Source organism: Paramisgurnus dabryanus, chromosome 9 (assembly GCF_030506205.2).
Source record: "Paramisgurnus dabryanus chromosome 9, PD_genome_1.1, whole genome shotgun sequence".
Classification (NCBI taxonomy): Eukaryota; Metazoa; Chordata; class Actinopteri; order Cypriniformes; family Cobitidae; genus Paramisgurnus; species Paramisgurnus dabryanus.
In genome coordinates this window covers 13574661-13601224 of record NC_133345.1, presented here as the reverse complement: position 1 = coordinate 13601224, position 26564 = coordinate 13574661, and the positions used below count along the sequence as shown (strand labels likewise).

At 36.4% G+C, this 26564-nt stretch overlaps 1 protein-coding gene and 3 long non-coding RNA genes across 11 annotated transcripts; 1 reads left to right on the top strand and 3 right to left on the bottom strand.

The window, feature by feature from the left end:
* Positions 1 to 142: 142 nt before the first annotated feature.
* Positions 143 to 9895, bottom strand: gins2 (GINS complex subunit 2). The gene is made up of 5 exons (XM_065270024.2): positions 9736 to 9895; positions 9198 to 9312; positions 9018 to 9117; positions 4179 to 4305; positions 143 to 759 (listed from the first exon to the last, which is right to left on the bottom strand). Exons 1-5 carry the CDS (start codon positions 9823 to 9825, stop codon positions 643 to 645), a joined length of 549 nt encoding a protein of 182 aa, XP_065126096.1. The 5' UTR covers positions 9826 to 9895; the 3' UTR covers positions 143 to 642.
* Positions 9896 to 13334: 3439 nt separating this feature from the next.
* Positions 13335 to 18019, bottom strand: LOC135765075 (uncharacterized). Its single transcript, XR_010540423.2, has 4 exons — positions 17600 to 18019; positions 16512 to 16612; positions 15073 to 15158; positions 13335 to 14438 (listed from the first exon to the last, which is right to left on the bottom strand). It is a non-coding gene; the product is annotated as an uncharacterized lncRNA (long non-coding RNA).
* LOC135765076 (uncharacterized) lies at positions 15165 to 26455 on the top strand. Of its 8 annotated transcripts, none has more exons than XR_012337308.1 (11): positions 15165 to 15911; positions 16020 to 16116; positions 19491 to 19548; positions 19674 to 19833; positions 21406 to 21465; positions 21562 to 21606; positions 22359 to 22436; positions 22547 to 22600; positions 25271 to 25446; positions 25557 to 25658; positions 26320 to 26455. It is a non-coding gene; the product is annotated as an uncharacterized lncRNA (long non-coding RNA). The 8 variants fall into 8 exon arrangements; XR_012337303.1 differs by having other exon boundaries at positions 19488 to 19548; XR_012337304.1 differs by having other exon boundaries at positions 15165 to 16116.
* On the bottom strand, positions 19687 to 22611 carry LOC135765077 (uncharacterized). The gene is made up of 5 exons (XR_012337309.1): positions 22527 to 22611; positions 22341 to 22419; positions 21388 to 21453; positions 20665 to 20928; positions 19687 to 19820 (listed from the first exon to the last, which is right to left on the bottom strand). It is a non-coding gene; the product is annotated as an uncharacterized lncRNA (long non-coding RNA).
* Positions 26456 to 26564: the final 109 nt, after the last annotated feature.

Here is a 26564-nt window from a genome sequence, read left to right as displayed (position 1 = left end):
ATTCAGTGAATATACGTCTAGTGTGGTGAAGCTGTTTTCAGAGTGAATGATTCACACTGAAAACAGCTTCACCACACTAGACGTACAAAGCACACGGAATCTGTCGGCAGAGCAAACTTCACGCAAAAGCAGAATTCATAAACATCCTTGAAACCATTCAGTTTATTGGTGAGCTTTTTGTTAAACTTCAAACTACAAGTGACAGTTCGTTATTAGAATCTATGGTGAGGTAAATACTGTTGCCATTCATAAAATACAGAATGAACAGTATTTATAATGGCCTAATGAAACATGTTGGCCTTCCTGTAACTTTTTTACAACTCAAGTCCCACCACTGTTCACAGTCTAAGGACTTTTACAAAACACACCAGCTCAACAGCATCAGTCACTGTCCACACAATGATCCGGTCAAATGGCAGTAACTTCAAAAACAAAAACAAAACAAAAAACAAACAATCAACAAACCACTTTAATCTTGCAAAGCAAAAACTAGTTTAAGATTAGCCTGCTAAATTTCAGTAAAGTTGTACATTTTCATATTGTTTTAGAAAGGCCTAAAGATACAGACAGTTCATAGATCAGCTTCAAAACATGATCACATGAAGCTAAAGCGGACAGATCAGTCCATTGCATGAGATCGCATCAATAGTCATTAGTTCTGCTCGGCTGCATGTTTGAACGCAGTTTATACATGTAGTTCAGAGAGTCCAGCAGAAAGGAGCGTGTGGTATTGATCTCCATCAGCGTGAGATTATCCAGCTAGAGAGAGAGAGAGAGATAATATATGAGACTTTTACAGTAAATCGGAATCAGATCTGTATGTTCTGCTTTATAACTTAACCAAAAATAATATTTAAATAGGTCCTGCAAGAGTTAAGACTTGTAGCAAAAATGGAAAAACTAGACCATGTTTTTACACAACAACCTGATATATGGCATGAGTTTGTTTGCTGTTCTTATCTCATACAGTTAGGTCCATAAATATTGGGACAGAGGCACATTTTGTGTTATTTTAGCTGTTCACCAAAATTTATTCCAGTTACGGTCATATAATGAATATTGGCTTAAAGTGCACACTCTCAACTTTATTTAGAGAGGGTATTCAATGTTCAAATTTGCAGAAGGATTTAAGAATTACAGCTCTTTAATATGTAGCTCTAAAGGGGCCATACAGCAAGCAATGGGACAGTTGACTTAAAGCTGTTTTATGGACATTTATTGACAATTTGTTTAATGATTTCCTCAAATGAAGCATGTTAAAAGTCTGGAGTTGATTCAAGTGTGACATTTGCAATTGGAAGCTGTGGCTGTAAACCCAAATCATGTGGTTCAAGGAGATCTCCATGCAAGTGATACAGACACAAGGTAGGTTTTAAAAACAGAACAAATCCATCAGAGAGATAGCAGGAACATTAAGAGTGGCCAGATCAACAATTTGTTACATCCTGACTAAAGAACAACACACTGATGAGCTCAGCAACAAACAAATCCTGGACGTCCATACCAGATAACAGTGGTGGATGATGGCATTATCCTCTCCATGATGAAGGAAAAAAATACACTTTACAATGTGCAAACAAATGAATAATAACACTCTCCAGAAGGTAAAGGTGGCATTGTCAATCAAAACAATAAAGAGAAGATATTACAAGGAGAAATGCACAAGATACAAAAGCCACAAGAATAGAAAGTCGGGATTAGACTCCATAAAAACTCAGACAAGCTCTAAAAAAGCTTTATTTAAAGAGTTAAAACTACTATCAACCTGTATAAGAATAATGAGAATAAAAATGATGAAGGCCAAGAGCATCTCATGATATCAACAGACAACATCTTCAGTAGAACAGTGTTCAGGCAGTGGGATTGCATCTCCATGCATAGTTAACTAAGGCACTAGGAGTTTTTTGGTGATGTAACAGAAGACAGAGACATCCAGATACATTTTTAGTTCCTCGTGATGTTGTGAAGGGTTTTTTCTTTATCATGGAGAGGATAATACCATCATCCACCACTGTTATCTGGTATGGACGTCCAGGATTTGTTTGTTGCTGAGCTCACCAGTGTGTTGTTCTTTAGTCAGAATTAACCAAATTGTTGATCTGGTCACTCTTAATGTTCCTGCTATCTTTCTTAAGGATTTGTGGTGTTTTTGAAACCTACCTTGTTTCTGTATCACTTGTAAGGAGATCTCCCTGAACCACATGATGTGGGTTCACAGCCACAGTTTCCATATGCCACACTTAAGGGCGATTTATAGTTGTGCGTAGGTCCTACGCCGTAGCCTGTGCGTAGCTCTGCGTAGCCTGACGCGCACCTCACAAAATTTCTAAGAGTGTCGGCTCTACGCGGACCGTAAGCACTGTGATTGGTCCACCAGAACCCCTCCCGTCAGTTTAAAAAAACTGTGTCATAGGTATTTCCGTTTGAGACGGTGAAAACAAAGATGAGCCAAGTTGAGGAGTGATTTAACTCAAACTGCATCAAAAGTCGTTGTTGATTTACTTCCATCATTGCTGGTCTTCTAAAATTATACACAACAAGTTGCTATTTCTTCTTCATTTGTGGGTTAACTTGCTTAGCTTCTTCTTCTGTGACGACTTCTGCTGCTAATGTGGTTACACGCGTGATTACTGCCAACCAGCGGTTTCGCGTGTGTTTGCACGTCGACGCGGACGGCGACGCACAAGTATAAATGAAAACCGACGCGGAACCTACGCCGTCACTGCTACGCCGTAGGACCTACGCACGACTATAAATCGCCCTTTACAATCAACTCCAGACCTTTAACATGCTTTTTTATGAGGAAATTATTTAACAAACAGACAATACATGTCCATAAAACAGCTTTTAAGTCAACTGTCCCTTTAAAAAAGGGGAACTGCATATTAAACAGCTGTAATTCCTAAATTCTTCAGCCAGTTTGAACGTTAATTGACCTTTTGCAAGTTTGCAAACAGAGATGACTTTTTTTGTGGGTGTCAACAAACTGGTGGCAGAAAGTGAAAGCTCTGCAATAGCGCTGTGAAGTGTTTAAGTGTTAAACTGTGATTTTTATGGATCCGGTGTTCGGGCGTAGTCTGTTTCCCCTATATTTCAAAGTGTAATGTTTCTTGTAGCGTTTTCATCACGTTACGTTATTTTTTAGATAAATTAAAAGTTTAAAAGGCTTGGCTACTGATATGTGTGCATGTATGTAATGTATATGTATTGTTCTTTATTGGTAAATCAATTATTTTTACAGCATGACCCGCTAAAGTACAAATAAAAGCAATACTATCATGTATTCTTTATAATATCTTTTATTAAATATTTAATCATTTTCCTGTTTTCAATTTCTTCCTTATATTTATAGCCTACGTGTTTGTTCTAAAACTAATATAAACTACTATTTTACATAGAAATTAATATGCATAGGCCTGTTTATGTAATAATAACACTTTACATTGTGTGTGTGCTATATTTATATATTTAATAAATATGTAAACATCATCATTTTAGAACAAGAAGACATAAGCTAAGACTCAAGGTAAAAAGAAGTAATAGAAAACAGAAAAATTATGAAATATTTAATAAATGGTGATATTATTGATATTATAAACTCATTTAAATCTTTAATCTTTCTAAATAAATTATAAATGTAACGTGATAAAAACGCTATAAGAAACACACAGAGGGAACAGACTTCGACAGAACACCGGACATCTTCTCTAATTATTTTCTATTCTAATTATTAAAAGATTTTCAAATGATTTCATCACTCCAGTCTGTCCGTTTAAGGGCTTATTGCAACCATAAACACCTACATTTATCATTAAAATGGTGTCTTCGACGACGATATACTATAAAACTGAAGGTCATCTTTTTAGGCATTTTTATTCTGACACTCAACAGCACAACAAGACATTTTCTAGTGAGTTATATAGTTTGCTTTACTCTTGTCTAATTCATTTCCACTGTTTTTCTGCCACCACTTTGTGCACACAGCTTGCAGTGATGTAACGGTGACGTCTACTCCCAAAAGGTATATACCTTCTAAATAAAGAGTGTGCACTTTAAGCCAATATTCATTATATGACTGTAACTGGAATCAATTTTGGATAACAGCTAAAATAACACAAAATGTGCCTCTGTCCCAATATTTATGGACCTAACTGTATATGTAAACCTGCGCACATTACCTGCGCATGAGCCTCCTGCTGGCTGATAAAACTGTCAGCAGAGAGTCTTAATTTGGCCACGCGTGTGTCCCAGATGTCTTTTACCAGCGTGCGAATCTCATCAGCTCTGGGGATGTTATCTGCAGCACTGAACACAAAAACGGCATTTCATACAGGGAAAGTAACACACAGCAAATGTTGTATTTCAATGATGACTGCAGGAAATATAACCAAGTTCATTTTAACAAGCCAATCAGCTTTGTTTATTAATACAAATATATTGTGGCCACTAAAGTGTAGTGTTGATATTAAGGTTCAATAAGATGCCGAAAAGAGCAGTTTTTTTATTATTGTAAAGTGATCTCCACCTGCTGCTTATTAAATTAAACATCCCACACGCATTGCTGCTATTGTCACTCCTCACATAATCAATTTCAGCTTAAAAATGAGCAGGAAACTTCATAAGGTTTGCTAAGAACAAAACCCTTTTCAGTTTCTCAAAAACGTTTTATACATGTATTTAATAAACACATTCTTCTCAAATGTGAATAACAAAAGCAGGGTTCCTACAGGTTTCTTCAAGTTAAATTCAAGTCTTTTTAAGACCTTTTTAAGACCATTTATATAAAAAATTAATACCCATTTCACGTCCCTACCAGCAAAGAAAAACTAAATTCTTAAACTTGTGTTCATTTATTTTTCCGATGTGAAATGGGTAAAAAGATGATAAGCCAAGCAAGTGTGAAAAAATCTTTTTCAGTAGGCCACAAGAAAGTTTGCCAAACAATGTTAAGTTGTTAAGGAATTTCTGAGATTTTCTTTGATTTTTCCCACTTCTCCTTTGCCTGTTGCTGTGTTGTGTTGCAGTCTATGATTGTGGTGATCTTCATTTACTGAAGGTATCACGTGTTCGCAGTATTTTGTACTGTGACCCGGGACTGTGTTGCGTTCTCAATTATTGGATCCGCCACTCTTTATTTATACTACTTTATTAAACAAACAGAGATGCAAACACATGTATGTTCAAAAAAGAGAAAGGTAATCTAAGCCCTCACACCCAGGCAAATATCCAGATACTTAGGCTACATTGCCACCGACCCCTGCCATCCCTACCAACCTAGGTATATACTGTAGAGAAAAATGAAATTCGAAAATCAAAAGACGCCGACATTAATTTGGAATATTCAATTTCATTTTTTATGTTAAACCAAAACTCTTATTGAACTATCTAGCACTTCTTCTTGCTTTACTCCTTCTTCCTCTTCTTCCTGGCCACCTCCTGCAACGTATCCAGGGCCTTCCATCTGGCTGCATTCATTTATATTAATTTCACATTATATTTCATAAATCCAACCATAAATGAACAAAGCTGACAATGTTTGTCAAAGCATCACAAAACACTTTACTGTATTTGCACTGACATATGAAGCAATACTTTGTGTAGATGACCCCTTTTATCAAACTCTTTTGAATACAATAATATGTATAGTATATTAATGATAGAAAGTGCAGGTCTAGAGATTATAAATGTAATCGGTGTGTTATGGTTTATGTAGTTTTCTTTCCTTTTTTAGATAGAGCAGAAGCAGTAAAAGTGCCTCTTTTAATTCCTCTCTTGCAGATTAAAAGAGCTTAATCCACTTATTATTTTAGATTCAAAAGTCTACTTGCTGTCCCAGTGACTGGTGACTTTATATTAGAGTTTTGCGTTTTTTATATCTAGAGTCAGCTTGAGCTTTGCTCGTGCAATGGGCTTAATTAACATTCACATTGCTTTTTTGCTACCATCTTTGTGATCTTTGAGCAAACTTTTTAGATATAAAAAGATGGTTCATTAATAATTACATTATTAAACAAAGGGACGGAGAAAGAAAGTGCAGCGCGTGGTCGTGACTTTCAAACCAAGCCAGTTGTTATCGCAATAGAAACGGAGGCACGCAGCTTGAAACTGCACGTGAACATTAGCGCTGACTGACTCTGATCACGCCCGTTTTCCGATCGCCTCGGGTTTTACACATAATGTTAATCGGACCCGGTCCTCCGTGAAAACCTCTATGCATACAACTCTGCTCAAGTTCAGAAACATGTGACGCCAGGGGCGTAGGCAGAAATTGAATTTTGGGTGGGCCGGGGCAAAAGTGAGTGGGCCAATAGTTTATCCTAGAATAAAATGACTTAAATAATAATTAAACCTTAGAGTAGAAAAAAAGAATAGACAATCTGAAAAAACACTGACATCTTTACTTTGCAATTTTCGGCGAAGGCAATAATAAAACACTGTCTAAAAATGTTCAACCAACACAGAGCTCAATAAAGGCTGGACAAACCAGGCCAGGCAGTCTTATTTAGGCTAGTCAGTAGTGCAAAAACAGTTCACCTGAAATAAAGTAGGCTAAAACTAACAGGAAATTTAAATAATGAAAACTCTCAGCAGAGCACGTCTGAAATAAATAACAACACACTGCCTAATTTATATTAAATCAACCATATACAGTGCAATCACCCTGGTGGAAATTAAGCTTTTGTGCCAAAAAATAGCAACTCGTTTAAATTAAACAATGTAAGTTAACCTATAAGGCATACATCTATACACAACACACCACTTGGTTAAATCACTTCACGAGCAAAAATTAAGGAAATGAGTTAAACAACAGGCCTACCTTTGTTGTTTTCATTCTACAAAACAAGACGCAAGCCCCTGGGTTTATTGTTGAAAACAGAAATGATCTAATTATAGTCCAAAGAGTCACAGAGTTATTTTTCAAAAAACAAAAGGCACAGGTTATTGAGGCGGGTAGTACTCATGAATTCAAATTGGGTTGTACGTGGTTCATCAATTGCCGTTAGATCGGCGGGTCAACCTGTGTCAGGCTGACCGGGAGAGCGCACTGGAACGGAACTGCCTCCAGGGAGAGAGCGGCAAGCGGCGCCACCAGCGCCTGACTAGCCGCCTTGTGGGTTGATGAGTCTGAAGAACTGAGCTGGTAGGACTCGGCAGATGGAGGCAGTGGCGTATCGTCTTCCTCAACTCTTGCTTTTTTAAATAACACATTAAAGAAACTTTAGCCATTATTGTGACAAAGATAAAAAAGCAGTTAGCAAAGTTAGCTAGCTGGCTAGCTGCCAGAGCCCGCCGCTCCACCCACAGAGCCTACCGGTCAGAACCCACTGATCTATATAAATGACTGGATTGCGCATAGAACGCTTGATGTAACTGCGTGAGGTGAAGCCAGCGCAGAGTTCGAGCCGCCATCTTGGTATACCCAACCGGCAGAGAGCGTCATTGACTTCCATTCAAAATCATGATCAAAATTTACCCCCTTTACAGCGTATCAGTTACACAAGGTTAATTTTTAGGATATGTGTACCGTAATTATTTGTTAATTCTGTTGTTATTTGCAATGTTTGTTTTAATCGGGCAGGATAATGGATTTATAAAAAACCGTTAATGTGAGTGTGTCTGTTGCATTTGTTAATGACACGGGTATAAATAAAGTTTTGTTTGACATTCAGCTACACTGTGACGGCGTTATTTCTCTAAATAAGTTTGGGTAACTTGTAAGTTTAGATAACATTACAAAACTAGCAAATTATTGCATGCACATACGGTACAAAGTATGATTATTTATTTAGATTTCAGAATGAGCACGTTTATTGTCATTAATACTAAATATGCTGCGGTCTGTCTGCTGATCTGATACTGTAATAAAGATGAATGTATAATAACTGTTTAAAACGCAAAATGTACAGCTTTCAGTAAATAACTATTTACATGCTTTGGACGTTTGTGTTGTAATAATGTACAGGGTAACTTCACATATAAAAACGAAGACGAGTAGAGTGATGTTTTATCATTAAAATCTGATAACGTCCATTGATTTAATAGAACGTTTGGGTATACCAACATGGCGGCGCGGTGGCTTCACAAGTGTGACGTCATGCGCAATCCAGTCATTTATATAGATCAGTGTCAGAACCCCTAGCAACCAAGCAACCAATTACGTTCCGGAGGCTTCCTACAACTTGCTTTAACAATTCAATTTTATTTAGAAAGCAAATTAAACACACACCAGTCAACAATAAATCAGGTTTATATTAATTTATTTTCTTAAATACATTTGAATAAAAAAAAAAAAAAATGTATTTTGATTAAACTTGCCTGGGCGGGCCAGGGAGTAATGTGGGCGGGCCAGTGCCGCCCTGGCCCATTACTGGCTACGCCCCTGTGTGACGCTGAACTCGCTTCATGTCGCACCCAATTCATCGAGAAACAGAGAGCATGTGAACGTACAGCAGACTCATCGGTAGAGACACGATGTGCTCGCAACCAAAATGCCATTAATAATAAAAAGGCGCAGGCGCTGAAAAGCGATGTGTTTGCATCCCTGATTTAATCAAAATGTGGTTGACAAAGAAACTTTTAAGGAAAAATACAATATGGAGAAGTTACATACAGCACAATTTTTAAGACCCAGACATCAAAATTTAAGACTTTTTTAAGTCTTTTTAAGGTATTATTTCCAAATTCATAAATTCAATGCTTTTAAGGCTTTTTAAGACCCCGCGGGAACCCTGAAAAGGTTGTAAAACTGTTTCAGTGAACAGTCAGACATCACATCTGTTTAAAGACGTAATGGATACGTGGGTAGCACTGTTCATTAATTGTTTATTCAAGTCTCAGTCTGGAGTCCTTGTGGTTTCATCATGGCTTGTGCTGAAAGTGTGTGTGTGTGTGGGGGGGGGGGGGTTAAATGCATGCATCTCATTTAATTTATTTTTCTAAGAATTTTGGATTTACACTTTTGTGTCATGTATAAGATGGGATTGGTCTGACTGAATCATATTTAGCTGTGTACTCACTGGTTGAGTAATAGTTTGGTAAGCTCCATGTAATATGGACTCGGTATAGGAGTGAAAGTGTCCAGTTTTCGCTCCTGTTCACGGATCTCCTCTAGTTTGCCTATAATAAAAAGATTATTTATAATTAATGCAGGTTTCATGAAAGATGATGTACGAGCAGAGACAAATGGTGAAACTCACTTGTTTCCATCCATTCTGGAGGTACGATCCTGCATTTGTGTCTCTGTTTGAGATTAAGGGCCAGCCACACAGGGACCTCCACTGGCAAACCCGGGTTAAACGGGCCCAGATCCCCCTACAGTTGAGTCAATACACGTCACAGGTCACGCATCTGACGCACAACTCAGGAACAGCAATCACAACATTATAGCACACGAGTGTGCAGTTACATGCACAGTATTACATATTTAGCATGTCTGTGTAACACGTGCAGGCTTGAAGAGGAACGCATGTACCACGGTATAATGCGTATTTCAGAATATTGCCATCCCGTAACGGTAAATACATCAATATTGCCATACTTGCATAAGAATATACTTACAAACTCATTGGCACAATGTTACTATACCTGGTAAATGTGTACAAAACACCTTAATACCACGATTAGACATCGATAAAGACGGATATTAACGTTAATGTGTTTGGTGACATATTAAACAGCCAGCGGATGAAAAAACTATGGATACAGAAATAATATATATATCACAACGTTACGTACCCCGATTAAATAGATTTTGTCGAGACTAAAGTTGGGAATAATTTTGACCATCTCCTTCTCGGCGAGAAACTCAACTTCTGCCGCATCCATTTCCCGCTTCTACCAATGACGTCTTCTTCTTCTTTGAGCTTATTGGCGGCTCGTATTCTTAAAAGAGCATTACCGCCATCAACTGTGGATAATGGTAGTGATGGGAGAAATGAAGCTTTTCGAAGCTTCGAATCAATTGAACCAATTGCTTCGAGAATTGATTCAGTTTTTCGAAGCAGTTCGAAAAGCACACACGCTGGCGACCCCTGCTGGTCAAATAGTGTAAAAGCAGATATGTCCAAACATTTTACACTTTATTTAACAAAATAATAGCAAGATTTGTATTAAAATATGTAACTTAATTAAGATATAGCTAAAAGTCTATTATGTGTTTTTAGTTTTATTTAGGGCAAACAAATCATTAAAACTAACTACCCTTTTAATTATGCACATTTTTGTCATTAAATCTGTCTATAAACAAAAAGTAGGCAGTGTTATTAGTTAGAAGGATAAATGTTTTATGAACTTTCATAATAAAACTGACCCGAGTTCACCTAAACATATTTAGACACTGTGATTGACAAGATCAATCTAGTGGCGAACCATCGGATTTTCGAAACGTTTCGAAACAGTTATGACGTAATGAAGCCTCGTTTGCTAAAATCACGTGACTTGGGCCAGTTTGAAACAAGCTCCGAACCACTGATTCGAAACAAAAGATTCGTAAATGTTTCGAAGCCTCATGAAACGACCATCACTAGATAATGAGAACAAGAGACAAAACTCTGATGCGGTTTTGTTAAAAGCCACTAGGTGGCGCTTCATTAGCTCGGCCGCCATTTTGGAATGAAAATGCCCTTTGCTGGCGTTATCAAAGAGTTATTGAACAACAGCTGTACAGCACAGATAACAGATAATTTCTTAATTTAAGCCATCAGTAAATTTTGTTCACTTGCTACACCTACAGTAAATGCTATATTGTCTTGTATGTATGTGTTGTGTTGTTGTCGTTATCACTTGTGGAATTCAATCATTAAATATACACATTTGAAGTCATTTTTTCTTGCTTAATTGAGTTATTCTATTTTATGCTACACATTTACTACTATTATTAGTTACCAACTCCACTAGATATTTTTTGTTTAATGTGTGTAATTGCTTTTCTCGCGTCTTTTTCCGCTGCCATTACTGAACTACAACTCAAACTGACGCACAACAACAACGTCATCGTTCTCAGCCACTCCTCGTTTGCTGATTGGTCCTACAAAAAAAATGTATTTCTCGAAACGCTAGACCAAAATCCCAGACGTAGTACCAAAGAGTATAGAAGCACAAGAGGGGAAACTCAATAGAACGTTCGATTGCAACACCAGCGCCCAGCAGCAGCCCCACGAATCCGCCATGTTGGAATGAAAGCTGGCAATATCAGCTACTTTGAACATTAAAAGATCAAATTCAAACTGAATGATGATAACACAGAATAACATACAATCAGACCAGTGATCATTTATCCCTTTTTACAACTTATTTTAAGATATTTAGACAAGTCTTCCACTTTTATATAGGCTAATTTTACATACAAACATACCGACATAAACTCATCCACACATAATATTTGGCTCCATATACACACACATATACATCTGAATTGCTCAAAATTGATTAAGTAAAAAAAAAAACACAGCCACTGTCCAAAAGTGGCAATTATAGTAACAGACAGATGCATCATGTTCTATATTATAATGTTTGTAGCGGGATCCAGGGGATTAATTTGTACAAAATATATTTCATACCTAGTGGAGTTGTTAACTTATAATAATAGTAAATGTGTAAAGTAGCATAAAATAGAATTACATAATAAAGCAAGAAAAAACTACCTCAAGCAGCCTATCTATTTAATTATTGGATTCCACAACTGATAACAACAACACAACACAACACATACATACAGGACAATACAGCATTTCGTGTAGGTGTAGCAAGTCAACAAAATTTTAATTGAAGAAACTTACTATTGCGCTTCTGATTTGGCTGTGAGATTCGCTGATAATCAATTGGCTGTTCATTCCAAAATGGCGGCCGCGCTACTGAAGCGCCACCTAGTGACTTTTGCCAAAAACGAATGAGGGTTTCCCCTCTTGTGCTTCTATACTCTTTGGTAGTACTGAAGGTCGGAAAATGAAATTGAGCGGAAGTGTAGGAGGGCGCAGCCACACAAATCATATTTCATAAATGTTTTATTCCTCACTCTGTCAGACTGATTAAAACACACACAACATAAATAAAAAGTTTAAATATGAATGATAAAGTGATACAGTAAAAAATTGCGTGGACTCTCAGACCGCGACAGACTCCTCTCTGTGCCTTCTCTATCCTTTAAATAATTTTAGGGAAAAAGCAGGTTCAAGTGAAGCTGTGTTATTTGCACCATCTAAGAAGCTGTGTCTTCTCAGCACCTTCGCTACAAGATCTTAGAAACATGTGAAAAGGGGAAGATGACTTTGTATTGTTTTTTTATCAGACAACACACAAGTGTTTTATTGAGAACCTTTTATGCTCATGTGCATGGCCCACATACTTTCTCACCCACCTACCACACACAGATTAAGTATTCCATATTACTCTAGAATACATTATCTCATTACATTTTTTAACGACTTTAAAAATTCAAAAGACCACCACAGTTTTCTATATACATGACATCCCTGTCATTCGGAAACATGGCTTTGTCTACCACTGCTATGCAGATGACACACCTGCCGTTCCAGCCTGATGAACCTACCCAGATAGCACACGTACGTCTCAGATACGTCTTGTAAAGATCTTTACATCTGCTGACGATCGTCTTTGAATAATACGTCTTCCATATCTCTACAAGACGTATTTAAGATCTTAAAAAATTCTAAATCCTACCTGCCTGCATGCATCTCCGTTTGGTCTTGAATCCGATCAAACGCAGACGAATCAGCAAAGACCTCCAACTCATTTCATTTTTTAAATAAATGTCTTGTTTAATTGTTTTAAAAATATAGTCAACATGTTTTTAAGGGTTGGCATTAATTTTGAAGCAAAAATTATTATTAAATATAATTAATAAAAGCCCATATCACGTATAATAAAAAACAATGTAGGCATTTTGCGTTTAATCCAAAACGTTAAAAAGGCACTTACCGTAGATAAAGCACCATGCACAAGAAAAGGTGATCTCATACTCTTTCTGACTACAAAATATTAACAAATACAAAACACACAAGAACATCATTGCCAACAGCCACTGCCCCTCTGACTGTTTTATCAGTCTGAAATGAAAAAAGTTATACATTTAATTAAATAAAACAATTGCCAACAAGCTGATTATCTTAAGGTGACCCTGCTTACTGCAATTCCTGCTTATTATAATTACTGGGTGTGACTCACATTAAGTGTGTTTGTCCACAGTTATATATCTAAGGTTGAAACTTTTGATAGTTTTTGACCCCACGCCATCCATTGAAATTGTGTAACGACCTTGCATTTTCACAACATTTAGTTTTAAAAAACATCTGAACAAACTCTGAGCAAACCAAAGGTGATATTAAGAATGTTTATATAGATGAAGAAACCTCATAAAAATTGAAAACACAATACACAATCATTTGACCAGGTTTAATCCAGCATCACAGCATGAATTATATTGACTAGTTTGTTTACCAAATTTGAATAAAATGTTTAACCTATGTGTTAATATGATTACAGCCACAGTGTAACAAAATACTGCAAAGCTATTGATCACGTTCTCATTACATTACTTCACAAGACCCAAAGCTGATCAGGACACTTTAAGAGCACTGTAACGTAGTAACTGCTGAAAGAACCATGTAATACTGTGAATATAATGACAAACTGTTCCATAACACTTAGATGTGACTTTAATTACAATACAACATACTCTTTCTCATACTCAGGGTTTTTAAACTGTGGGTGAAGACCCACTTGTGGGTCGCACCGTAAGATAGTGAGTGTTGCATTGTAGTAATGGTTTGTCCAATTAATTATTAGCAATGGTTTTGATATACTATAAGATTACACCTGTCTAAAGCCCATAATACACGGCACGATTTTTGGCTGTCCCAGATGAAAGATTACCAATCGTGAAACAATTGTGGAGATTTCTGTGATCGTGGCTCTTAATTGGTGGTCCTATCTCATACAGTGTGAGAGGTTTAAAGACGTCTGTTTTCCCAGTCCTGGGACCAAAGACACCTACGATAGTTTTATGACAGTGTAAGAAGTTCAGCATGATCAACGCACATCAACAATGTGTTTGCTTCTACGACCTGCATACCTGTATTTGTTTACCACTAGCGCATGTTGATGACAGATGTCGCAGCTTCAGATGCAATAGGTGTCTTCATCGACAGGCTACTGCTGAAGTTTAAACAATCCTTGTCACACAGTGTGATAAGGTCTTATTGGATTGCAAAAATCCTGCTGTGTATCCTGGGCTTAATATGTTGTGGAATGAAAAGTTTGGAAACCCCTGCTTAACACAAAGTCTCATTTAAAGTTTATAAGAACTTTTGCAATAGACCGACACTAAACGAAACTGATGGCAGATGAGGTGTTGGGATGACAATGGGCCAGAGTTGAATCTTTGCATCTTAGCAGATCACAGGCAGGTTTCTCCTGAAATGCTGCATTAAGAAAAGAAAGGAAAAGATGTTAGAACATTTTTAAGGAAATTTAAATAATTCTCACAATCAATATTGGACTATAAACAATAAATTATTACCAATGCAATAACATGCAAACAGACCTGTCAACCACCTTAATAATAGATACTACGCGGTAGGCATGGGCTGGTTACCAGTTTTAAGGTACACCGTGGTTTTAAACAGTCAAGGTTACAAAACCACTAAAATGGTCTGTGAAACCGTCTCCAAGGTATGAACTGTATTTATACAAAATTCATTAAGTCATGTGATTGATTTGATGTTTACATGTAATAATACATTTAGAAAATATTATATATAATATAATTTAAAGGCTTTATTTTTACCTGCCATTTAAAAATAAAAAAAATTAGTGTAGCAATGGGAATACCGCAACACTGTGAAACCGTGGTATTTTTGCTAAAGGTAATCATACCGCCAGAATCTTATACTGGCCCATGCCTACTAAGCGGTTGTACCATGTGTTAGAAACATCAAGATTCTCAAATTTTTAGGGCTAGCGCAATACCACAGTTTTGGCTATTCTTCATGTTCTCTAGGGCAGTTATTTTGCCCCAGTGACAGAAACAGCGACAGTAATCAAATAATTCATTACCTTATCTACATGTGGGTAGAGGCCCACAGGTGAAGGAAGATTTTTGGCCTGCACTTTCACAGCTGGTAAACATGGATTGTGGTGGGCTAGTGACAGAATGAAGAAGATCAGTTTAAAATGTGCTTTACAACCAGAGGTTGCATTATTTTGACAGACAAGGGCTGTAAGAAAATTGTCAAAATCAATAATAATATGAGCCAACAGCCAAACAATAACAACTAAACTCAATCAACTATCTTAATCTGCCTGAACTCAAATCTTGTGGTCTATAAAGTGGGAGTTTATCTGTGTGTAATTCAACCATCATGTTAGACTGAAGGAATTACAGTTATCATTAGATTTCCCGACAGCACTGGACAAATGACTTCTCACACTAAGTGTGACTTGAGACAAAGGATAAACAAAGACATTGAGTATGTTTACATGCACATAATAAGAGGACAATTATCTTATTATGATATTATAAAAATCAGCTTATTACATTAACATGTTTCAAGCGTTTTAATTTACTTTTATTTGTGAAGTTTATCTATCACAGGTGGAGACATACGCACATACGAAACGGCAAAAAAAGACTTTAAAATCTGGTTTAAGAGCAAAAAAACTACCTGTGCCAATCAGTTTTTGCCATTTATGGGCTTTACCCTATAAAAGAAAACCATTTTATGCATTTAAATGACCTTACACGTTATCAGTTTATTAAGCGTTTAGACTATGTAGACACACTCACTGTGCACTAAAATTAAAAAAATTGGTTAACACGACCACTCGTGGTGGCTTCACTCAGAGGTTGGAGAAGACAACCGGTGGACTAAACATCAAGCCTCTGCACGATTCAGGTAAGTGGAATAAAATACATTGTAAATAAACATTATTAAAACAGATTGTGAAGTCATTCATTCAAAACTTGCTATGACCTAAGCCTAAATGACTTAATTTCTTTTTAGAATTAAGACAACCTTAGCAGGAGAGCCCCAGCAGTAACTTTCTCTCAAGCAGATGAGCAATAAGTTGCTTTGTATGAACACCACCCTAACAATCAAGGTAAAAGAGCATTAAACATTAAAGGTATTGCGGAGAATTTAGGTTTTCCGGGTGGATCATCAAGACTATTGGTCCTCCTAGTTGTCAATCTGGAGTGTTGCGCAATTGCATTTTTTTTAAAAAGCGGAGACGGCGTTTCTTTTCTAAAATTCGAGAAAATCCTCCGCTACACCTTTAAGTGGAACATTTCTATAGCATGCTGCTTATAGCTAGTGAGAAAGATAATCTAATTGATCTACCATGCATATCCTTCAAATAACTTAACAGAACAACTGAACATGTATAATATAATTTAATATGTAGCCTACATTATTAATAATAATTGTTAATAATATTTAATATTTGTGAAATTATATACTTGTGAATTCATTATATTTGCAATGTTTATACATTACCTGTTTTTAGGTAAACAGATTATCCATCAGTGGGTGCCTCAAGGTCGGCTCTGTAAATACTGTATTCTGCATGTTTCCGAGCACACGTTTTCCAGGACACACTAATATTAAACAGAAAAACAACATAAATCAGTGTTAAACACAAACAAATTTTAGGTAAATTAAATAAGGTTTTCATTTTCAATCAATATAAAAGAAATAAACGCAATAAAAAACAATGTCAGTGACGTAATAAATATGTGTAAATTTACACGCATCATTTATTAAGCATTATAAAAAAATCCAGCAATATGATTAAACTTTGGTTATTTGTTATTATCCCTGCATTCAAATGGTTGCAGGTTGGAGCAGGAAGTTAACCCTTCTGTCGCGCAAGCGCGAGCATAGACAGTGGTCGCGAGGCCATTCGTACGTCACGTGAGCGCCATTTTCATGATATGACCGTTTTTCCTCAGGCACACTTCAACATTTTCTTCGCATTTAACATCATTATTAACATGTAAATAATATAATTCGTAAACATAACGTTTATGTTCATTTATAATATGTTTTTTTTTATTATTGTTGGCTTTAAGTTAATTTGTCTGTCAGACTCAGTTTGTTCGTGTTGGTAAGTAACTTAACGTACGTTATTAACGTTACGCTAGCCTTTTGTCATGTATGTGTTGTTAGAAACTTATAAAAATACGAATTAATTCACAGATATAAATAACTTTATAGCTAATACAACTGATAAAATATATTAACTTAATTATCAAACCACTTCGCTATAAAACTTTAAGGCTTCTTGTGAATACCGGTCGTTTACATAACGTTAACTTACTCCAAGCAAGTCGGACGGGAAGATTGATACATTTTATAACTCAAGTAACTTTAAGTTAAACAGGGGCTGGTCTAGGCTAACTTAGCAAATTTTTACCCCACCACCGCTGAGAAAACGGTTACATGTTCAACGTGCCTTGCCTTCAGGATTTGCAGCTCGATTTTGGCTTGCATTGATAAACGTTACAAACAAACAAACCAAAAAAAGAATGATCATATACGACAATCTTTAGATCCACTACATGCATAACATGTTGGTTACTTACCTCTACTGATGAAACTCCTTCGTCAGCGTTGTAACTTCACATGTTGGTTTTGGTAAATCACACGAGGCCAAAGATCGAGGTGAAAAAGAGAAATAAATCGTTCTGCGATCGTTTAACGCGATGAGACACGAAGCCTTAAAAGCCACAGGCTACTCCAGCCCAAAGCCCTTGTGTCCGGCTTCACGTGGCTTAGCCTTAACCAGTATGACATCACAGTACCGCGTGATTACACTGTTTCGTGGGCTTTTGAATCACTCTCGCGGTACTTCAATGTCTGCGCATGTGTGCCTGAAGTCAATCACTCATGCTTGTAACAGGGGTAGCGTTTGTGCGCTCAGTGATTTAGGGTGTTACAAAACAAGATTATTACATATATATTATCAATTAGTATTGTAATAAAGCTTTTTAAATGTTTGTTAATGATTAAGTGTCATTAACAAACTCTGATTTAAAACATCAATATACCGTAAAACTTCAAATAATAGCCCAGGCTTTTATTTTCCCAAACCTATCGTCACACCGGGGGCATGTTCAATCTCACACCGGTGCGCAACGTTTTGCTACGGTTTCCGGGTTGAACGACATGTTTCCTGGAAACGGTGTGCAACGGAATGCAACAGGTTTTAGAAGCGTTTTCTCTTGTTTGGTGGGTGTGTCAGAAATGTCAGCCCAATCAGCGGCAAGATGTATAAAACCACGCAATAGTAAAGAGACAGCTCTCTCAATGGGTTCAAGTTGGAATGTTGTCTTTCATTTTGGACAGCAAGGTCAGTGATTGTAACATCGAGGGTATTTTACAGTATTAAACACACATTTATAACGATTTCATCAGGCTTTAGAACCATTTAAAAAAGAACACAAAGAATGGCCTCTCAGCTACCGTAGTTGCAACTCTTGCGTCATCACAACAGGGTGTTCAATGCATCACCGTTTCAGTTTAATAAACGTTGTGCAACGTTTTGTCGGGGCTGAACGCAGCCCGGGCGTCTAGAGACAGGCGTCTATAAGAGACAGGCTTTTAATTTAATTGTTCCAGCATGACAGCAGGAGGTTACCACATTTTACGGTTTATTTATAATTTGAATGTGTTTAACAAAGTAGTTTGTGTAAGAATGACAGTATTAAATTATTGGCAGCATAAATAAAGCATACGAGGATTGTTGCGTGAAATCTTACCCAGATACAACAGTGCTATTTTCTGATTGGCTATTGTGTAGCCTCTTTCTTTTTTTTGGATTGGCACGCTCGACTAGAACTCCAGGGGAGACGGGCTTGATAGAGAGAGCAGTGCGGCCAGATACATTTTGGGCACTGCAGTATATTAAATATGAAAAATAGTGTTTCTGCGTGAGAAATACAATGTGTTACGGGCTATTAATAGCGGCCTCAAAACACTACCGGCCCACCCGGAAAAGTCCCGACCCCTCCGATTGCCACTTCGCTACTGTCATCATCGCTGCAATCCTGACGACGAACCTTGTTGTGTTGTCATAGTGATGAGTAACGGAAGGACTGCGTCTGTCACGTGACATCTACCGGTAATCAAAACTTTAGCGTGTCTGCACCATAGAACTGTCTTAAACAGACGATCTGATGGGTTTTAGAATATTAAATACAACCCGAAACTAAAAAACAGACCAGGCTTTTATTTGAGACAGGCGTTTATTTACCCAAACCTGTTGTCACACCAGGCGTCTAAAAGAGACAGGCGTCTATTTGGGACTAGGCTATTATTTGAAGTTTTACGGTATATGCTACGTAAATTTTCCTTAAATCATCAAAACATCCAAAATCAATGAAACAAAAACAACAACAATGTATTTAAGATGAGACACATTCAGCATTTATAATTGTTTCTCTCTTTTTTGTTTGACTTTGTTTTCTACAGTAGCCTGTTAACAGTAGACCAAAGGTATGATGATCAATTATAAATGCAATATGGTTGAAAGGTCAATAAACAAACAACAAAAAGGTAATTTCTTAATAGAATGTCTATACATTTTTTGCTTTTGTTACATATTTCATACATCAAAATCATTAAACGTTAATAATTATGTATTCCAACTTGTTGCAGCTTGACAAAAATGTAGCTTGAAGGAGAAGGGACAGCTGAGTAACAAAGTCCTGGTATGCAGACGACGATACTATTACACTGACAAGAGTGTAATGATGATGGAGACACAAGCCAGAGAAAGGGGGGACCAAACACCAGGCCAGAATTCTGCATGAGTCAGGTAAGCATAATGAGTTACAGCAGTGGTTCTCAACTCTGTTCATGGAGTCCCACTGCTCTGTGCATTCTGTATGTCTCTTTGATTTGACAGACTGAGGCTGCGTCCAAATATCACTTTGTGCATCCTATCGTGCATCATGTTCTGGATGTAAAGCATGAGACTTTTAATTGTATGTTAACATTTCTATGGTGTTCACTGCATTATTGTTATGCATTTTGTGAAACATCTGCAACATTGTGTCGTTTATTTAGGGACTACTGAATAAATAATACACTTTAATAAAGCTACATACTCAAAACAAAGAGCTTTTTTACAGGAGCAAAGAATTCTGCATCTAAAAGTTTGATATAAGCAAATGTTCATTTCAGAGTGTTCATTTTATTTACAGAAAAACTTAAAAATGTTAAATATAAATTAAAAGTAGGAAATAAAACACAAATACGTTTTGGTGCAAATTGCTGGCACTACCTGGATTGAAATTTTTACCCATGCTAAGTGTGTCCCATCGGATGAATAATTCTACATGCACGCTTGGGATCTTCACGCCCACTAGAATGCTTAGGCCAAATACAAAAAAAAAAAAACCGTAATGTAAGTAGTCTAGTGCAAAGACAACAAGTGTGAACATTTGGACACAGCCTCAGTTCAGTTCATGAAGATCTCTACTAATGAGCTGATGATTTGAATAAGGTGTGTTAAATAAGGAAGACATACAAAATGTAAATAGCAGAGGACCTCAAGGAACAATGTTTAGGTACAGTTACACTGTATAAAACATTAACTAAACAGACAAATTATTTGTCATAGCTTCAATAAACAAAAGAATGTCACCTGCATAGTAGTGTACCCTACTACACTTGGTCTCTGCAACAGTCCAGTTTAGTTCATGGTAGGGGGGCATATTTAGAAACATAAATATTTTCAAATTATTTGCGACCCTTACAAAGACACTAATTTCCCACAGCCAGCAACAGCACAATGTTTGTCTGACATCACAATCTTACTGTTATTACAACTTTATGATTGTCAACAACTACTACTTTAGACTGAACACCAGTGGGCGGAGCCAACGATATAATGATGTGCTGTGTCTTTCTGTGGGGGAGGTCAAATGAAAATTAATTTAGCTAGTGACATCACTACTCCAGCCATTTTACATTCGTAAAAGAAGAATGCTGTCTGCGATTCACTTATGTTTCCATGATTGCAAAAACCTTTATCAAAGTACATATACAATTGTTTAAGTGTCATAATTAAAACATGCCTAAATTGGCAGTGACCCTGGCTTAAGTCGATACAAAACTCAAGTGCAAATCATGACACTCATATTAACTGTAGTTTTGCAAATTATTGTAACACCGATATCAGATATGAATAGTGTCTTATGTAAATATAAAAAGATCAGAACAAAAAATGAATATAGTCAAAAAAATATGATCTGTGCATTAAGATTTGCATTGTAAATGCAGTCTTATTGTTACGAAAAAACTTGGTTATTGCTGGAATCATGAATGGTCTGAATAGGATTGGAGTTTGTTTACTTGTGAAACTTACCTGCACCACCATTTACAGATCCAGTGGGTGCAGATCATCATACAGATGGTTCAAGTGTGGATCCACCTAATATTCAAGGTAAAAGAGCATTTGTTCACAGCATTATCTAAGAAAACATATCACTAGATATTACATATTAGATGTTAATGTCTGACTCTGATCCATACGAAACAGATTTTCTGTCCTGGGACACTCGGCTAACCATCAAGAAAGAACACAGTAGGTTAACAAGAATCTGACCTCACGTTTGATCATTACAAAATTATGGCAGTACATTACACATTTAAGGACTGTTATTCCTCTGGCTGATTTAAAAATCTTAAAAAGAAGCAGCCCTAGTTATTTTGGCTTGTTAAACATAAACTATATAGACATAACTATTGCGACACCTCCTTCTAATAAACAGGTTTAAATACTTTACTTATTTCCATGAGCACAAATCTTAATGCTACAGCATATGATATTCTAGAAAAACCGTTTGATGCTAAATTTATAGCAAGAGTTTTGGCAGGGCCCTTTTTAATACCAACTTAAGAATGACCCTACAAACAAAGTAAGGTTCAAACAGAAAATTAGTGATTCAGTCTGGTGTGGAAGAACTTTGACTGGTCTGAATAGACCTTAACTCAGCTAACACCTTTGATATGACTCAAAGGTTTTTAGCCAAAAACTCATCACCTAAACCTATCAATGACTTGTACAAGAAGCTGTAGTCATTTCGGAACAGAAAAAGGCACTTACAAAACTGTTGCAACAAAAATCAAAATCAAAATTCTTTGTAGTGGTATTATATGGTATAGCATTTATATTTGTTTTGATTGGACATACTGGAATAAATAAACATGTTTATTAGAATGAGGCCTCCCAATACTTTTGTCTAGTGTATTTGCCACAGACAGGGTAACGCAATCCTTAGAGTGTGCTTCTTTGTAAATGTGACAAATGAAAATGACCTGATCCATCATTTCCAGCTCCAGTGGGCATCCATTATCCATCCAGACCCTCATACAGATGGTTGGAATTTTGATTCACCTAAAGTACCATGCAAGGTAAGAGAGCATTTGTTGACATAATTAGGAAGAAAACATAAACGCATTGTTCATGGCATTTAAATACAACATAACACTGTTTAATACTACCTTTTCTGTTCAATCCATAGAGCACTCATTTTCACTCTTGAGACCATGGTGTGACCTGCAAGGTCGAATGGAGAGTAAGTTGCCTAAAAAAAAATAAAAATAAATGTATTTAAAATTGTCATTAGCTAAACATCAACATGTCTGAGGCAGATGCAGGTCTGATAATCTGTCCAACATTCAAAACCTCACAGTAAATCTACAGTCTTGAGTACTGTTTTAACCCTCATGTGTTGTTGGGGATGTTTTCATCCACTACAGAGTTTTTTTTACTCTTAATTTGGCCGTAACTTTCTCTCTGTTTTAGCAAATTGAATGATTTTTGGTGACAAATCTTATATTTACATATATTTTAAGAAAATGCTTTGAAATTTTTTAAAAACTCAACGATATACCGTGGGCAAATTTACTACCCTTTCGTGTTGTTAGTGGATGAAAACATCCACTAAATTCAACGGCTGTAAAAATTTATCAGATGAATATTTTTTCCAAATTTTTTTTCATAAATCTGTTAATCAACCTCAGTACTGATCAAAACTACCAAATCTTCACAAAAATTCCATGATTTTAACCCTTTAATTGCCAAGTTTATAAGGTGTGTCACTGATTTGGGGAAAAAACACACACAAAATGACAGATTTTCAATATAAAAAGTGATTGTAAACTGGATTTTTGTTTACCTTTTTCAGAGTCTTGACCATGTCTAAGATTGGTAAAAACATTGGCTTTGAAACATTTTTAGTTTTTGTGTAGCATCAGTTTTAATTTTTTTCTCCCTCATTTATTGTTATTGGCTGTTTTTGCCCCATTGACTTCCATTATAACCACATTTTTTGATTGCAGAGCTATGACACCTTTTTATCATGCATTTTTGAATGTTGGATTTTTTTCCTTTTGCTAAGAGGTCAAATTTGTAATTTTTACAGTTTATCACCATGTGGCACTATTAACCCTTTAGTGGCCCTGTGCAAAAACAAAGCTTAATTTCTGACTTGTACATTGAGTTATATGGAGTATAACTCCATAATAAAAGCATATTATTGTGTGTGTGCGTGCGTGCGTGCGTGCGTGCGTGCGTGCGTGCGTGCGTGCGTGCGTGCGTGCGTGCGTGCGTGCGTGTGTGTGTGTGTACCTGGTAATTATCACGTTGTGGGGACCAATTGTCCCCACAAAGATAGGAATACCAGTGTCTTTGTGACCTTGTGGGGACATTTTGATGTCCCCATGAGGAAACAAGTTTATAAATCAAACAAAATGATGTTTCCTGAAAATGTGAAGTAGGAGAAGGGTTTTTGTGATGGTTGGGGTTAGGGAAATTTTCTGTAAAAATCTTCTCTGCATCGGATTTATGAACATCATTTATTATGAACACAAAAACAACTTCAAATAAATTGAACAATGAAGCAAGAGTAGAGGATGGATGGAGAACTAAACAATCAAACTAACTTTTAGTGTGTATGTGTGTGTGTGTTCAGTATTTCCAGCAGGACTTGCAGCATATCACTTGGTGCTCTCTGCAAGTGTGTCCACCACAACAGATGCAAGTGCTGACATGTTTGTTCTTTGCACCAATTGCATGTTCCCCTCTTCACTCCTGAGCTGCTGGTGCCTGCTGGTGTCTGTGGATTTGTGTCTGGAGAGACAGCTGCAGGAGACTGAATCTCTCTCACCAGTGCAGTAGCAACTGGTGTGCGAGGGTGATGCTCTCTCCTCAATATTGCTGCAGAGATTTTCCCAGGTCTTCTAGGAAAGACTTCTCCTAAACAGCTTTTCACCTCCCTCGTGCATGAGTTGCTGTCCCTCCAGACAAACTTGCAGAGAGCACCAAGTGATATGCTGCAAGTCCTGTTGGAATGACTAAACACTTATGTGTTCATAATAATGATGTTCATAAATCTAATGTCTAATGCAGAGAAGATTTTTACAGAATATCTTTTTTTCATGCACATACACACACACACACACACACACACACACGCGCACACACACACACACACAAATATGCTTTTATTATGGAGTTATACTCCATAAAACACAATGTACAAGCCAGAAATTAAGCTTTGTTTTTGCACAGGGCTACTAAAGGGTTAATAGTGCCACATGGTGATCAACAGTAAAAATGACTAATTTGACCTCTTAGCAAAAGGAAAAAACAACAACATTCAAAAATGCATGATAAAAAGGTGTCATAGCTCTGCAATCAAAAAATGTGGTTATAATGGAAGTCAATGGGGCAAAAACAGCCAATAACAATAAATGAGGGAGAAATTTTTTTTAACTGATCCTGCACAAAAACTAAAAATGCTTCAAAGCCAATGTTTTTACCAATCTTTGGCATGCCCAAGACTGTGAAAAAGGTTTAAAAAAATCCAGTTTACAATCACATTTTATATTGAAAATCGGTCATTTTGTGTGTTTTTTTTCCCCAAATCAGTGACACCACTTATAAACGTGGCAATTAAAGAGTTAAAATCATTGAATTTTTGTGAAGATTTGGTAGTTTTGATCAGTACTGAGGTTGATTAACAGATTTATGTAAAACAATTTGGAAAAAATATTCATCCGATACATTTTTATAGCCGTTGAATTTAGTGGATGTTTTCATCCACTAACAACACGAAAGGGTAGTAAATTTGAACAATGCACAAGGGTTAAATCAATGTATACATATGCTCATTATGAATTTTAATAAAAAATACTAAATGTATATAAAAAGCCTCAATTCAATTATTTTTTTGATATTGCAGCTGTAAACGAGACAATCTTGGAGTCACCTGCCTTCACTGGTTCAGTTGTTAGTCCAATTACAGATGGAGATTATAGAAGAGGATGATGTCTTTTCTCCAACATCTTTCTAGACTGATAAAAGATCTAGACAGGCTTGAACAAAAGTTAACAGACAGAGGGGCTTATATAGAGAATGGTAAGAACCATTTTATCCGTCAAACTTTTTACCAATTATTGTAAACATAAACAATATTATAGGGCTTAATTTGTTTTAAACATTACTTCAATGTACTGTATCTGTTTAAGGTGAGCAGCTACACATAAAAGAAGAACATGGAGAATCTGCCCAGAGGTGTTAACCAGCAATGCAGCTATACAACTAAATTGATGCAGGCGGAAACAATGTGTGTATGTTATGTCCAAATGTTGTTATGTTCAAATGTTTTACAATATACTTAAACAGGTGGGCCTGTCATTATTGCATTAGTCAAGTACAACTGAGGAGGTTAAGTTTACATATCAACGTCAATAAATATATATAAATAAATATCAGTCTTGACAGCAAACATAATAATGTTAAATAAAATAATAATTACAGCTTTTTAAGAAATTTACACGGGCTCAAACTATCAGTGAAATTAACTATCAAAAACCTACAATAACCACAGACACGTGAATAAAATATCTAATGTGAACTAGCTAGTTACTGTACATACATTGCTTATTATCAACGAAATTTCTAGTTAACTGATCCCACACCCAGCATTATTAAAATGTATTATTACTACATACCTTAAACAAATGTTCCCTTAAATCGCCAGACCAGGACAGGTTTCTTTCTTGCCCTTCTTCTTTTGCATTGCGACGTCGATATAAGTGCATGGTGTGGTGTAGCACGAATTTAACGCAAAGACGCTCATATTAATAATATACACGATATTGACGATTAATACGGATGATTTTATCTTTGTTTGACATTCTAATCAGAGTTATATTGAGGAAACAAAGAAAACATATGACATAGTTTGTAAAATTAATTTTTCCTTATTTTTGTAATGGTTTCTTTTAGAATGCAGCTGCTGCAGATGAAGAATCTGTCCGTCTACCACTGAAGGAGACGCGGAAAATCGGGAAAAGATGTTCTTTGCCCGAGGAAGCATTTGATTAATTTAAAGATATTGTGTTTCTTTGTATGTTATAGAAAAACCTTGCTTTTTTGCATACACTCGTGCAAATATGCATCTTATGAATGTTTTCCTTTGTCTAATTTTAATAAATTTTACGCAATCAACTGCCTGTTTTATTGAAAAAACT

Excerpts from the sequence above, each read along its gene's own strand:
- gins2 (XM_065270024.2), bottom strand. The coding sequence starts at position 9,825 with ATGGATGCGGCAGAAGTTGAGTTTCTCGCCGAGAAGGAGATGGTCAAA. Across the intron at positions 9,313-9,735 it reads ACAAAATCTATTTAATCGGG|GGGGATCTGGGCCCGTTTAA; the intron begins GTACGTAACGTT and ends ACTCAACTGTAG. Across the intron at positions 4,306-9,017 it reads ACCAAACTATTACTCAACCA|TGCTGCAGATAACATCCCCA; the intron begins GTGAGTACACAG and ends TTTTGTGTTCAG.